Source organism: Monodelphis domestica, chromosome 3 (assembly GCF_027887165.1).
Source record: "Monodelphis domestica isolate mMonDom1 chromosome 3, mMonDom1.pri, whole genome shotgun sequence".
In the NCBI taxonomy this organism is placed as follows: Eukaryota; Metazoa; Chordata; class Mammalia; order Didelphimorphia; family Didelphidae; genus Monodelphis; species Monodelphis domestica.
In genome coordinates, this window is record NC_077229.1 from 442,223,874 (window position 1) to 442,239,792 (window position 15,919).

General features: G+C 38.8%; 1 protein-coding gene across 1 annotated transcript in view; it reads right to left on the reverse strand.

The window, feature by feature from the left end:
- Window positions 1–966: 966 nt before the first annotated feature.
- Window positions 967–15,919, reverse strand: part of CAPSL (calcyphosine like) — a 45,491-nt gene continuing 30,538 nt past the window's right edge. The window contains exons 3-6 of the mRNA XM_007487455.2: window positions 13,080–13,257; window positions 12,599–12,808; window positions 8,924–9,027; window positions 967–1,366 (exon numbers count right to left, since the gene is read on the reverse strand). Of these exons, the coding sequence (XP_007487517.1) occupies window positions 8,926–9,027; window positions 12,599–12,808; window positions 13,080–13,257 (490 nt within the window). The 3' untranslated portion in view covers window positions 967–1,366; window positions 8,924–8,925. The remainder of the gene's footprint in view (window positions 1,367–8,923; window positions 9,028–12,598; window positions 12,809–13,079; window positions 13,258–15,919) is intronic.

Sequence of the window (15,919 nt, forward strand, 5' to 3'; positions counted from 1 at the left end):
TCATCTAGCAAAATAAATATCTCTCTATTCTACCCCCTAATACTAATACTAATCCCCTAAAATATATAGATGGTTTTGGGGTGCAAAGGACCAAGAGTTCAGACTGTAGATTCAGTGTTCCTCCCCTGACACTACCTGAATGACCTTGGACAAGTCACATAATTTTCCCATATCTCAGTTTTCTCATCTGTAAAAGGAGGGAATGGAGAAGGTTGACCTTTTACTGCCTCAGGAAAATCTAAAAAAATACCTATGGGTCCCAGAGATTAATTGCCTAGAGGCAACACCAAAAATATAGGTGGTAAACCTATGGCACATGTGTCAGAGGGGGCACTCAGAGCCCTCTCTGTGGGCACACATGCTGTCATCCCAGCACAGAGTTCATTATTAGAAAGCCAAAGGGACATGGGGCCAAAGCTGGTCCTCTCCCACTCTTCACTAAAGCCTGAGGATAGTTCTCACATCACCCCCCTCCAAAGGTTCACCATCACTGGTCTAGGTTCTCACATACTTCACTTGTTTGTGTTCTTTGTAGCCTTTAACAAGCTGATACAACACATGGTTTTGATCTCTTGCTAGATGAAATTGGGGAAATTCACCCAAAGGAGTTAGCATCTCCTGTCACTATTCTGGTGAGCCACACTTCCTTACTGGTCCATACAAGTGCTTGTGTTTGTGGATAAGTCCCTGTGGTAAAGCCCTTGTATGTGCTTTTAAGACCCAGAATAAAAGCCTGAATATAGTTTTGGGGTTTTGGTTTTGTAATTTAATAATCCAAGGATGAAGTATTTCCTTATGTCATTTGGAAACTATTGTCAAGGAATACACTGAGAAATCCACAGTAATTTCAAAGTAATTTCTGAAACAGAAATATCTATTCTCCCTAATCCTCATGCTGATTTCCCTCAGCCTAGATTCTAAGAGACGGTAAAAGAGGACAAATATAGAGGAACAGATATACGCTTATTTTTTTAAGTGCTTTAAATGCAGTTTATTTGAACATGGGCCAAGTCCATAATCTCTGTTCTTCCTCTCTTGATGTTCAGAATGAGATTTTTGGTTATTTGTGAAGAATCAATAGCACAAGTAAAACTGCCTGAAGGAAAATGGAGTGACCATGGCTGTTAGGAGAGGAAAAAGCACATTTTTTGGAAGTTTATATATATACGATCATTGTCATAATTAATTACGCTGAAGTCCTTGCCAATGTGATCCCAGGGACAGTTTTTTTTTTTTATTCCAGAAAGAAGCAAGAGCCAAAAAGTCACAATCTCCAGGCTTTTCGCATCGTGAGAATGAAGTAGACATCACTGTCGATAGAAGCACTAACCCCAGCATAATAGTCAAAAAATTCATCTTTGGAAACCTGGATATGGAAGGGAAGAGAAAAGGGGAAGGGGAAGTAAAGTCAGAGAAAGGTGCCACCAAAGAGCATTCTGAGTTCAAGGCAGGTTGGAGATGCTGGTCTGGACAGCCTAGCCTCAAAGGGGAAATCTGAAGATGTTCACTAATAGGGTAACACACCACCCATGCCACATATATTATATCTATGTTAGAACCCTGTGGATTAAGATGTTGTTTCTGGGAAATACGCGTTAAAGAGTACTTGAACAAACTTGAAAAGGTAATATTCTAACCCATTAGCACATGCTAATATCTGAGTTTGCAGACAACAGGGGCTTTTAAGGAAAGGGAACCTTGACAAATACATCTTGGGAAGACATCCATATGGAAACCAAACACATGATGTTGTTCAGAGAGGGAAGGCTCAATGGGACTTTGAAATGGGAACTCCCAGGACCAGCCAAAGGGAACAGGAGGAAACTTGATAACTGGTGGCATGAAGTGCAGAGAAGGAAGGGCTACCCAAAAGGGAGATGCTAGAAAACTACCTATTCTTACTTCGCAATCTGACTAGCAAAGCCTGATGGAGATGTCAGTGATAGAAGTAGGAACCTCCTTACTGAAGTCATATTTTTCACCAGTTAGCACTAGTTAAGCATAAATCGCAAAATCTGTATTACTAATGTAGTAAGGAATTTAGGATATTGATTAAGTATTGGTTAAAATAAGATATCTGATAAAGAGATCTCTGAGGGTGCCGTCAAGGCAGAGTGTTGGGTGTGAGATCAGAACTTGGAAGGAGGAACACAGGAAAAGGTTCTGGCAGTTGGTGAGGTCCTCTCACTGACTGACTGACTTTTCTCTCTGGCTGCTGGTGGAGGCAGACATCTGAGATCTTGCTCTGTGCTGGTGAGAGGGGAAAGAGAACTCTGAAACCCATCTGACGAGGTTTTCTACTTTCCTGACTGAGAAGTCATCTCTAAGAAGAAGCTGGTAGATCTCTTTTGCTGGAGAACAGTTTGGATACCAGGGTTGCCTTATTGTCAGTTGGCAGCCGCCATCTTGGCTGACTGAATCTATATGGACTTGGAGATATCTTTATCAAATTAAGTTAACTGAATAAGGATTTTAGTTAGATTATAGTCAGATAGCATTTCGGGGTTTTTTTAGCAAGTGCTAGGCAGTTTTAGTGTAGCCAAAAGAACAGAATTTGTCAGGAGGCAAATGTAGTGGGAAGTGGTTGGATATAGTTCCCTGTTAGTGTTAAGGCTTTCCTTGTTATTAATCCTCATACCTATATCTTTTAACTATAAATAAATAGTTTTTTATGAATTTGTAGTCTCCAAGTAAAGTATATACTGGCCTGGTGAAGGGAAGTCACTCCTAGCTTTCCTTCTGAGGGGAGAATCGAAAGATAATGTTTGTGAACAACATCAAGGTATCTTACCACAGCATCACAGATAATCTCAATACTTCACTAAGCACTCAACTGTTGTGTATTATTGATCAGTTATAATATTCATACTGTCCCGTTCTGTACTGATGTCAACATTGTACTGTCCTGTATTATTAATTGCTTATACTGGTCTTATACCATACTGTACCCTCCTCACATTCCCCACCGAGATAATGACATTCCAGGAAGATAGTGAGGATTCTGCTATACTGGGGTTTTCTTCCTGGAATGTCCCAGAATTCTCCGGGGTAGACTACTAAATATGCAAACTCTGGTCCACCCCTTGGGCTACTCCAGAGGGCTATTCTATCAGACCCTAGGCCATTCTTCACCCTAAACCTCTTCTTCAAATAAAGACTTTCATTCCTCTGAAGAACAGAGTTTTTGAGCACCCCATTCTTGGGGCAAGACCCTGATACAAATATAATATAAACTCAGATGTGTTTTTCCCACAACTAGCCTTTTGAATACTGGAAAGGGCAGGAGAGGGAGCTGTCAGTAGATTAATTTGTGCCATTCAGAATGGGACATGAAGTGAGTTCTGCTACTCTTCCCATCTCAATCCCACTCACTTAGCAATATCAAAAAAGATTGTCACTAATCCTTAGCAGTCCTAAAATTTCCATACAGTGACATTCTTAGGAACTTTCATGGCTTATGGAATGGAAGCCATCTAACCTTACAAGAAAAGGAATATTACATCAAATTTTCAAGACTTGTCTTGGGGGCAGCTAGGTGGAAAAATGGTTAGAGCACCAGACCTGGAGTCAAGAGGAGCTGGGTTCAAATCTAACCTCAGATACTACCTAGCTGTGTGAATCTAGGCAAGTCACTTAACCCCATTTACCTAGCCCTTTCTACTCTTCTGTCTTAGAAATGATACTAAGAAAGAAAGTAAGGGTTTAAAAAATATATTCTTAGTTAAAGGGGAGTCATCAAGTTTGAAAAGTTAAAAAAAAAACTTAAATTTTGCCCTCAGAAGTGAATGAAATAACATGCAATTCAATTATTGAAACATGCCAATTCTCACTCATTTTATATGCACTTACAAAACACTTCATATTATGATCTCATTTGGTCCTAACAACTACCTTGCTATCAATGAAGTTGGTGCAGTTATTATTCCTATTTTACAGAGAAGGAAACCACCTAGGAGGGGTTGACTCATCTAGGGAGCCGCTGAGGGGAGGATGTTGTAGAATGTGTTTACACAGGCACATGCTCCCATCTCTCTTACCCTTGATCCTTTTCCCCTGGGACTTCTTCCCTGTCCACCTCAGTCACTGTTCCCTTCTCTCTTTTCCCATGTGCCCTTTTGAACTCCCAGGTCACTCTAGACCCTTCCCTTTTCCTCCTACACTCCTTCATCTGCTCACACTAACTGAACCTGGAGATAATACAGGCCTTGCTACCTTCATCAAGGCTGGAGATTACAGAAATGCCCTCAGATTTCTAGTAGGTAAAAATAGTTAGACTTGATGGCTTTCTTCCTAGCAGTATTTAGCAGTTCAAGAGAAATTGGATTGGTGGGAATTCTGAGAAATGGGAATTTGTTCATTGAGAAAAGCAAACGTTATGGGGCTAAAGCCTTCCAGGATGACTAGTGAAGTCAGTTAACTACTCTTTAAGTAATTGATTGGGAGTTCAAGATGGGTGGGAAGCGAAATGCAGATAAAATGAGGCAGTTAAACTAAAAGAAGATGGACTGATCAAAGGACCAGAAGTCACAATGAAGCCAAAACCTATAAAAAGAGAATGAGAGAGAAGGTGAGTTCAAAGAATAAGAGTTATAATCAGGAAGCAGAATTTCCAGGGTGTATGTCTTAAAGTGGGTACAATTCCTTGAGATGAGGTGTATCCATTCTAATTTACAGCTGAAGCAGGAACAGAATCTTTAGACTGAGGAAAGTGGAAGAATCATAATGCCTGCATTAACTGCCTCACAAGATTGATGTGGGAACCAAGGAGATAATGCATATAAAGTATTTGGAAAACCACAAAATGACTACTATGTAAATTTCAGTTATTGATGTCTATTTTATGTGTTGTTTTTCATTTCTTTTTAGGCAGCTAGGTAAGTAGGAGAGTGAATAGACTTCTGGATCTGGAGACGGGAAGACCTGAGTTCAAATCCAGCCACTGACACTTATTAGCCCTGTGACCCTAGGTAAACAACTTAACCTCACTCTGTCTTAGTTTCTTCATCTGTAAAATGGGTGTAATAATGGTATCTACCTCAAAAGTTAGTTGTGTGGATAAAATAAGACATTTGTAAAGTGCTCTGCTAGCCTTACAGTGCTATACAAACACTAGTCGTTATTTTTATTTTTAGATTTAAAAGGGGCACCTATTAGGGCTTATGCTTGGCTGTGGGTCTGAATTCTGTCTTGGAGCATACTTTGAAACATCCATTTCATGTAGAAACATCAGTGTCTATAGCTTGCATTACAGACTAAGAGTTTATAAGAGAGAAGCTGCTGAAGTAATTTCAAGCTTAAGACGGGGATACTTCCACATTTAATATTATCACTCTGGTTGTGTAACTAAGATTAAAGCCACTTAACTTCTCCGTGGCCCAGCCAACTCTTCAATGCTATAAATTGTACATTTGTAGCCCAGTGTTGGCAGAACAAAATTCCTTACCAGGAGTACCCTGTACAAATGAAGATCCAGGATTGGACTGAAAAAAGGGGGCGGGGAGCAATTCCAAAGAAAGATTTGTCTCAGAAAAGGCTCGTCAGGAGTGGAGGGGATATGATTGAGGAGAGACTCTAAATGGACACCTTCATGAAAATACCAACAACATGGAAATGGGTTCCGACTGAGGATACGTGTGATACCCAGAGGAATCATGCATCGCCATTGGGAGGGGAGGTAGGAGAGGGGGGAGAAAAAGAAAATGATCTTTGTTTCTAATGAATAATGTTTGAAAATGACCAAATAAAATAATGTTTTTAAAAAAAAAAAAAAGAAAAGGCTCGTTAGTCAGAAACATGTTAGTAGCATTTTCTGAAGGTGTGATTGGAATCCCATGCCTGCCTCTGGAAATACAGTGGTTAGCATGATCTTAGCACTTGGTTAAAGTGCTAACCTAGAGTCCTCAGGTGGGGGGGGGGGGGGGATCAGTCATTTTCCACTTTTCCATCTACACAAGGCAAGAGAAGGAAAAGGAAGGAGACAATTAGCAGCTCTGGGGAAAAGCAAGGCTCTCTGATGTATGCCACCTTGTCTCCCTCCATCAGGTTCACAATCTGATTTCTGAAACTTGGACTTTCTTGGTGCAGATACACCTTAGTGTTTCCATTGACCTGAAGATCAGAGCTCCAGCAGTGCTCAGGAAGAAAGGGTTCCTGTTTCCCCCACTTCTTCCCTGCTTCTTGTGGAATGCCCTAATGGTTTGTTTTGCATTCGCTCTTTCTCTTCTTTGGCATCCAAAGTCCAAAACATGGGCAAAATAATCTTCTGGCCTGAGCACAGGGCATCAGGCTCTCCTTCTAGGCAGACCTTAACTAGAGCTTGGGGTCAGGGCTTTGCCTCAGGTTACTAAAATTAAGAGGGGTATAGATAGCACTTGAAGTCTTTCATCGACAAGGAAACAACTGAACTCAGCACCCAACTAACAAAACCAGTTAAAAGAAGAAGCTATGTGAGACTGGATCTTCCTCTGCCAATCGTCAGCAGCTATACCCCAGGTAAATGTGTGGAGGGAGTAGATGGTCTCTGAGATTTCTTCCAGTTCTAAATCTATGATCATACTATCTATGATCCCAGGATCTGCAGCCAAACAACAATTAAAAATCGGTTGGCTTTGACATGACTAGGAATACCCAAAAAAGAATCTCCTGAAATTAATTCTTTATTGGCTGACATTAATTTGGCTTAGCGCAGCCTACGTCACCGGCAGCACTCCACTCCAAATCCTTTTTTGGCATTATTTTCTTGGTTTCTACAGCAATCATGTGAGTTGGTTAATACTGGCATTATGATTCCTCCAGCTCCTCAATCCACCGAGGCAGGTGCTGTGTGTCTCAGAGGTTGTCTGTCTCTACCCCTCCTGCCTAAGAATACCTAAGGTCAGTCCTGCCAACTGGCCCCAGAGAGAGACTTTGAAGAATGAGATGTCAGTCATTAGCTAGGGAAGGATTTTATTCTTGGTCTTATCCACTTCAGGCAGCCTGGCACCATGATTATACAGGAAGACAGCTGAGGTGCTAATGTCTTAATTATTTTACATTTAATTGCTTATCTAGCTGATCAGTTTCCATGCCATATACCCAGCATGCCTGGTAAATTGCAAGATATTTTCTTTTTCAAACTGGTACCTTAAGACAAAAGATGTGATTTTTAATGAAAGCGATTTTTTAAGTGTGAGCATTCAAAAAACAGAAAATATTTAGGGGGGAGTGCTGGAATCCCAGGTCTGAAAAAGATGGCTCATTTATTTTTCCCCTTCCTTCTACCTGTACCTGTATAAAATGCTAAACGCATAATGGATTCCAGACCTTGTTGGGAGTACTGGAGGTAAATGTGATGCTGCCTTTGTATTCCAGGAGTAAGGACCACCAGCTTCCACCACTAATAATGATACTAGCTGACATTTCCATGTTAGCCTTCTAGTTTGCAAAACATGTTTAAAAATTGTCATTTGAAGGAAAGGATTCTTCTCAGGGGAACAGATGGCAAGGTGACCTACTCTGAATTTTTAACTCATGGAGCCCAGAATTTAAACTGCAAGAAAGAAGGTTATTGAATCTGATGTGATATACCTCCCAGCACCACCAACATTGGTTAACTGTGATCTGATAGCAACTCACCATGGCCCTGTAAAACAGGAAGCAAAACACAACAGGGCAAGACAAAGATCATCTCCACGACCTAGTCCTAGTGATAAGTCCCTCTCTGGCTAGACAGATACCAGCAGAATAGAGGAACCAGGCCCATTCAGCATCAGGAAACTCAATATCTAGAACCAAGGAAACTAAGGGATAATGAGGACCTCCATCTCTAGGCTGCAGGTCAGAGAAAATGTAGAGTTTCTGTTCAACTTCTTTTCTTTGCAAAAGGCAAGCTGTCTCACGTCCCCTTCCCCATGCAAGTGAATTTCAGTAATCCATAGAAAACATGCTCCTATAATCATTTCTCTTGCCAAGAAGTGTTATTCACTCTCATAGATCTAGAGTTGGAAGGATCCTTGGGAAACATCTTGTCCAACTTCTTCATTTTATGAAGAAATAGACTCTGGGAGGAATTAAGTGATTTATCCTTGGTCATGAAGGCAAAATCAGCAACAGAAATGAGATTTTAACTCAGGGTCTTCATCACCAGAACCAGGATTCTCTTTATTGTATACCTACTCCCTCCCCTAAAATCTGTCTGATGGTATTTGAAGTCTCAAATACAATCAGTTGACAAGCATTAATTAAATACCTACTCTATGTCAGGCATAATGCTAAATACATAAAGAAAGGTTAAAAAGGAATACCAGTTGGGTCAGCTAAGTGGTTCAGGGGATGGAGTACCAGGCCTGGAGACAGGAAGTCCAGGGTTCAAATGTGACCTCAAATACTTCCTAGCTGTGTGACCCTAGGCAAGTCACTTAATCCCAATTGCTTAGCCCTTACCACTCTTCCACCTTGGAACCAACATAGTATTGATTCTAAGACAGAAAGGGGTGGGAGGGGGGGATAGAAATGCCAGTTCCTGTCCTAAAAGAGTTTACATCCTAAAGAGATCCACTCAAATTATAGAATATGATAACAAAAAACTAAAGATTTTACTGTAAAACTAAGCTGCATTTTTCTCTTCTGTTGCAAAGGAAAAACACAACTTGTTAGAACAAAACAATTTTGAAGATTTATAGCAACTAAAACTGATCAACTTTTCCATCTAGAATGAGAATATCTGGGAAGAATAGGGAAAGGATCCCTGATAAGCAAAAAGACTTTCCAACCTAAAAGTCCTAGTTCCTGGGTTTCTATTTTTTATCCTTTTCTCTTGCCATAACAATGCACTGCTTGGTGGCACAGGAATGAAAATGAATTTAAATGTGATCACATTGATCAGCACATGGTAGTCATTTGGAAGCAGATAGTTGGAAAGAAACCCTGGTTCCCCAGATCATACATTTAGAGTTTCCACGCGGTTCTCATCATGATGATGAAATAGATATCAGTGTCTATCGATGCACTCACTCCTGAATAGTAGTTCATGAATTCCTCCGGTGTAACCTGTAGTGGCAAAATTTCAAACAGAAAGGGAGATCTTCACATGTCGTTGTTGCATTGCCTAGATCTAAAAGAAGAATTGAAGTCTAAAAGGCGTTTAAGTTAAAGCAGCTGAGGAATGGACCTGGAATAAAAGAACCTAGGAAAGGAAAGAGAAGATGTTGGGAAACACTTTTCGAAGGAATGTGCCTTTTGAAGGGGAAAAAAGGGTAGGAAAAGTTACAAAGCATGAAGAAGGAAGGCTTGACAGTTTCTAGGCCAATTTAGATTTTTCTTAATGGCGCCCCATCAATGTCATCTTGCTTTAAGATAAAGAGCATGCCTGTTGAAGATATGTAAGACATGCTCAAAACACAACTAATCTGTTTTCCTAACTATGATTCAGATTGTCATTTATTGACATAACTGAAATTGAATTTGTTGTTGCTATGGCAGGCTAAGCGTGGCAAAAGTGATTTTCTGCCTTTGAAAGATTAGAATTTGGTTCTAAGTGCTGAAACAGAATTCCACTTTAATGATCCTCTATTATCTGTTTTCAGAAGAAGCAAATGTTGCACTGTATGAATAGTAGGAGACAAAATGGGCTTCTGGTTTTTTGCTGTTGTTTCTTCAAATTTTATGGGTGCTTTTGCCCAGTTTTATTACACCAATGAGGTCTTTCATTTAAGTTTGGAGTTTAGGCTACTTTACTCTTTGAAGGAAATTTCTTTTTGTCTATCTTATCTCATAAGCTCTTTAAGGCAGACATAACTAGTTTAACTAGCCAAGCAGTTAATTGTTGGGAGAGCAGGAAGACAGTTATCCTCTTCCAACCAATTGTCCAACTGATTTTTTTTTTTACTTTTTGGCTCATTTCATCATGAATTCAATTCAAAAAATACCACCATTTATATGTCTCCAAAGAGAGGTTATCTTAGAAATTCCCATTTCCAGTCAATCTCTAATTACCAGCAAGTTCTGCAGAAATAAGGATGGCAAAATGCCTAAAATTCAGGGAGGGATTTTTAAAAACCCCTCAGCAGCCTATGCTGCAATCCGCTCTTCAGTGTCATTTTTATTATGCTTAAAATATCTACAAGTGCTAAGAGGAATAAGAGCTGATTTGAATTTCTTCCTAATGAAAGTGTTAACAAAGGCAAGGAGAGAAAAGAAGAGAGAGAACACCTAATGCAGGAAAGAAGAGGACCCAAAAATGAAGCTGAATAATCCACAGAGTACATCCTCCAAGGAATGCAGCGGTTAGCTAGAGAAATAGAAAGAGACAAAGGTGGTTAGATAACTCCAAATTCAGCATTTGTCAGTGACTTTGTTATCTTCAAAGGACATGGAAAGGAGCCAGCAACATGTGAAAGCACTATTCTCTTAGTTTCACTGATGGCTCCTTTGTATAATAGCCAGTTTGCACACTCCTCCCTAAAATGTTAACATCTTCCCAGACTCCTCTTTGCCAATAGGTTTAATTATTGTTCTCAGCACTCTCTATATTTTCTATATATCTTTGTTCAGTTGTCCTCCATTATTTTTTCTTTTAGGTTTCCCAGTCTTTACTTTCTAATCCCCTATCTAACTCTTTTTCTGCCTTTGTATTGCTATTTCTTGAACTTCAAAATAGGTTGGTGGCTATTCCCCAAAGAAAGGCCTCACTCTAAAAGTGGCCAATGTAAAAAAAAAAATCTGGGGCTGAAAACTCACTTTACAAAAGGAGTCATTAGAGGAGTCCTCCATGTGGGAAGTTTCCCCAATACCTACAAAACCTGGTTCAAATAAAAAAAAAAAGTTTGATTTGCATGAAACTTTTCAGGAACATTTCTAATATTTAGAGAAAGGTGTGCTGGTAGATTAAACTTGGGCAGTAAAGTGTTTACTCCTGGCACTGCTCACCACCACAAAAGGAAAGAGTTCTTTCATGTGAAGGATACGCCATCCTACGTTTTTACCACTAATCTTCAAAAGTTAAACCGAGTTGTCAACATGATATTGGCTGGACCAATGAGGAAAATAGTTTCTGGCTAAATAAGTTTAGAGTCAGAAGGAACCTTCAAGATCATCTAATCAATCTCCCTTGTTTTAAAGATAAAGAAACTGAGGCCAGATATTTTTAAATGACATCAATTTTAGATAAGATGAGTGGCTAGTGGCAGAGTGCGGATGAGAACTCAGGTCTCCTGACTCCTAGACTAGAGCATTTTATATTATTTTGAAGCATTTTTCTGAACTAAAAAAGAATATTGTTTACCTAAAAGCTTCTACTGCCTCTTTTTTTTTCCATAATGCTGGAGGCTGCTAGTCTGGTAATAAAGACTCTCTACATTCTGGGAAAAACTCATGAAAACCCTTTGAGAATAAGATATTTTTTTCTTTTCGCCACCTCCAATTTTCCTTCTTGTCCCACTATTCCTTTAACACACACCTCTTCCCCAGTTAAAGAGAGGCTAATTTAACAACCTTTAACAGTTCTATGAGTATCAGGGTCTCCATTTTCTCATATGTAAAATGATGGGATTGTAGTAAATGACCCCAATGGTGCATTCCAGGAAGGTACCTAGTGTCCCAACAGTCTTCTAGGAAAAAAAAAAAAACTTCCTAGCTGCTATTATCAGTAAGAAGGTAAACAGCACAAAAAGATCTTTGACTAAGGTAGACCCAGTTTTCTCCATCTGGAAATAAGTTGTGGGAGATGAAACTATTTGCTCTTTTTTTGGCCCACTCTTTGTTATAAACTAGGCATACTGTCAAATGCTAATGCTATGTTTTTCCAGGAAACCAAGCCTGTCAAATGTCTATTATGAGTGGGAAATGAGAACAGAAACTAATTCCAAATTTGAGTTAGGAAAAAAATAAGAGTAAATACTTTCATTATTGGACCAGTCCAGGAGATACTACTTTCCTCTTTCCACTATGCAGTCAATAGCTGATACTGGTAAGAATGACTTAGCATAGTATGTGTCTTCACGGTTGAGTACATTTTATTGCATTCTAATTCTTGAATTAGGACCACTAGGTGGTCCATAGAAAGAGTGCTGGGTCTTGAGTCAGGAAAATCTGAGTTCAAATCTGGTCTCAGATGCTTACTAGCTGGATGACCCTAGGCAAGTCATTTAACCCTGTTTGCCTCAGTTTCCTCATCTATAAAATGAGCCGGAGAAGGAAATGGCAAACCACTCTAGTATCTTTGCCAAGAAAACTCTAAATATGGTCATGAAGAGTCAAGTATGTCTGAAAATGACTGAACAAAATTCTTGAGAAACTGATCATTCATGGATAGTACTGATAGTAACTCTTTGTCAACCAGAATGATGTAGAATTAACCAAAGCAGCCCATCCTCCCACCATGTATGGGATGGGATATCAGATAATAGAGTTTTCTCTCTATGGTTACTTTGGTTACTATGGCTGCTTTGATGATTTTTAGTATTTGACTATTTGTTAACATCTTAAGACTTCAGAAAAAAAAAACTTCCTTTCTTTCTTCCAGATATAATGGAAAATTGGCTTGGTTTTGAATTCACTTTTCATATTTAACAATTGAAATTGAGTTAACCACCCTCCACTTGGCTAATGTCCCTTTACTTACCAATCCATCCTTGTCATAGGGTGAATCAAAGTTATCCAGAAATTTTCTGAAAACTTGTTCTTCTGACCATTCTCCATTCTGATACTTGGGATGGTGTTTTACATTGTACACCCCACGTAAATCCTCAATTGTTATCACACCATCACCTGTCTTGTCTAACTTCCTGAAGGCCTGCATAATGACCTCTTTTCTGGCTCTTGACATTGGGGGCTAGAGGAAGAGAAAAAAAATTGTAAACCTAATAGAAAAGTGCTGCTATAATGGGTATGATGAGCTCATTCACTGTCAAAAGATCTCAAAATGAATTTGCATATCTACCAATGGTCCAAGTGATGGTAAGTCTTAGAAGTTCCGAGGAAGAATGCTTTCTCCTTCTCCTCTGATGTCCATCATTATGTTTTAATCAATACCAAAGAAAACTAAGCTATAGCACAAACAATTGGAAAATCAAGTACAGATGTAGTAGTGTTTTGATTCTTACTCTTAATGTGAGAAGAAATTCATCGAAATCGATTTTCCCATTTCTATCTTTATCAAATCGACTGAAAAGCTCTTGGGCTTCTTCTTTTTCCATCACCACAGCATAATCATTTAACCCTTTCATGAACTCTTTGAAGTCGATGGTTCGGCTGTTATCATCATCCATGATCCGAAATACTCTGAAGAAAACACACACACAAATATATATATATATATACATACATATAAATCAGTCATGTAGAGCAAAACAGATGTGTTAAAAAAAAAGGCAAACCAATGTCAAGATTTTTCATCATAAAAAGACAGATACCTCAAGAGGAGATAACATATTCCTGTAAAGTACTCTGCAAAAAATGAGTAACAAGTAAAGTTGCAGGATACAAAATAAACCCACATAAGTCATCAGCATTTCTATATATCTCCAACCCATTTCAGCAGCAAGAATTAGAAAGAGAAATTCCATTTAAACTCACCCTAGACAATATAAGATACTTAGGAATCTATCTGCTGAGACAAATACAAGAACTATATAAACGCAACTACAAAACACTCTCCACACAATTAAAACTAGATCTAAACAATTGGAAAAACATTGATTGCTCATGGGTGGGATGAGCTAACATAACAAAAATGACAATCCTTCCCAAATTAATTTACTTATTTAGTGCCAAACCCTTTGAACTACCAAAAAACTTTTTTACTGAATTAGAAAAAAAAAAACATAACAAAGTTCATTTGGAAGAACAAAAGATCAAGGATATCCAGGGGAATCATGAAAAAAAAATGCAAAGGAAGGAGGACTTGCAGTCCCGGATCTCAAACTATACTATAAAGCAGTGGTCATCAAAACAATTTGGTACTGGCTAAGAGACAGAAAGGAGGATCAGTGGAATAGACTTGGGGTAAATGACCTCAGCAAGACAGTCTAGGATAAGCCCAAAGATCCCAGCTTTTGGGACCAAAACCCACTATTTGATAAAAAAAAAAAAAAAACTGCTGGGCAAACTGGAAGAGAGTATGGGAGAGATTAGGTTTGGATCAACATCTCACACCCTTCACCAAGACAAACTCAGAATGGGTGAATGACCTGAATATAAAGAAGGAAACTATAAGAAAATTAGACAAACACAGAATAGTATACTTGTCAGATCTTTGGGAAAGGAAAGACTTTAAAACCAAGGAAGAACTAGAAAAAAATAGCAAAATGTAAAATCAATAGTTTTGATTACATCAAATTAAAAAGGTTTTGTACAAAAAAACATAATGCATCCAAAATTAGAAGGGAAGCAACAAATTGGGAAACAATCTTCATTACAAAAACCTCTGACAAAGGTCTAATTACTCAAATTTGTAAAGATTGTAAAAAATTGATAAATGGGCAAGGAACATGAATAGGCAATTTTCAGGTAAAGAAATCAAAGCTATTAATAAGCACATGAAAAAGTGTTCTAAATCTCTTATAATCAGAGAAATGCAAATCAAAACAACTCTGAGGTATCACCTCACACCTAGCAGATTGGCTAACATGACAGCTATGGAAAGTAATGAATGCTGGAGGGGATGTGGCAAAGTTGGGACATTAATGCATTGTTGGTGGAGTTGTGAATTGATCCAACCATTCTGGAGGGCAATTTGGAACTATGCCCAAAGGGCGATAAAAGACTGCCTGCCCTTTGATCCAGCCAAAGCACTGCTGGGTTTGTACCATAAAGAGATCATAAGGAAAAAGACATGTTCGAGAATATTCATAGCTGCGCTCTTTGTGGTGGCAAAAAAAATTGGAAAATGAGGGGATGCCCTTCAATTGGGGAATGGCTGAACAAACTGTGGTATATGTTGGTGATGGAATACTATTGTGCTCAAAGGAATAACAAAGTGGAGGAATTCCATGGGGACTGGAACAACCTCCAGGAATTGATGCAGTGAGAGGAGCAGAATGAGGAAAACATTATACACAGAGACTGATACACTGTGGTACAATCAAATGTAATGGACTTCTCCATTAGTGGCAATACAATGACCCTGAACAACTCAGAGGAACCTACGAGAAAAACCACTATCCACATCCAGAGGAAACACTGTGGGAGTAAAAACACCAAAGAAAAACAACTGCTTGAATACGTGGGTTGAACAGATATGGTTGGGGATGTAGATTCTGAATGAACATCCTAGTGTAAACAACAACATGAAAATAGGTTCTGTTCAAGGACACAAGTAATACCCAATGAAATTGTGTGTTGGTTGTGGGAAGAGTGGGTGGAGGGGATGAAGGGAAATAATGTGAATATTTTAACCAAGGAATAATGGTCTAAATTGACTAAATAAACTAATTCAAATGAAAAAAATTGAGTTACTATATAAATATGAGCAATTAGTATTATCCTGCTGTTCTCTCTTATTTGATCCAACTTTTTCAAAGGGGGAAATAGAACTTCCATGTGGGAAAAATGAAGCAATACCCACCATCCATGGGCAGAAAATGAAACCATGCAGAAATTAGGTCTTTGAAGATTCTAGAATTCAAGGTTTAGAGTTGGAAAGGGCATTAGAGATCATCTAGTCCAGCCTTGTCATTTAAGGAGGAGGGAACTGAGGTGAAGAGACATTAAGTAATTTGTCTGAGGTTACACTTGAGTTTATAAACCAAGAGTCAAACCCAAGTACTCTGGCTTCCCATCTAGGAAATTCCCCACTGTCTCATAATATCTCCCTGTTGAGGTTCATCTTCCAATCTTGCAAATATGAAGTAGCAAGAACAATTTTCCCCCTTCAAAATGGGTAAGTCAATTCCCAAATGAAGAGTTCCATTTTAGAAAAGAAAAGGAAAGGAAAGGAAAGGAA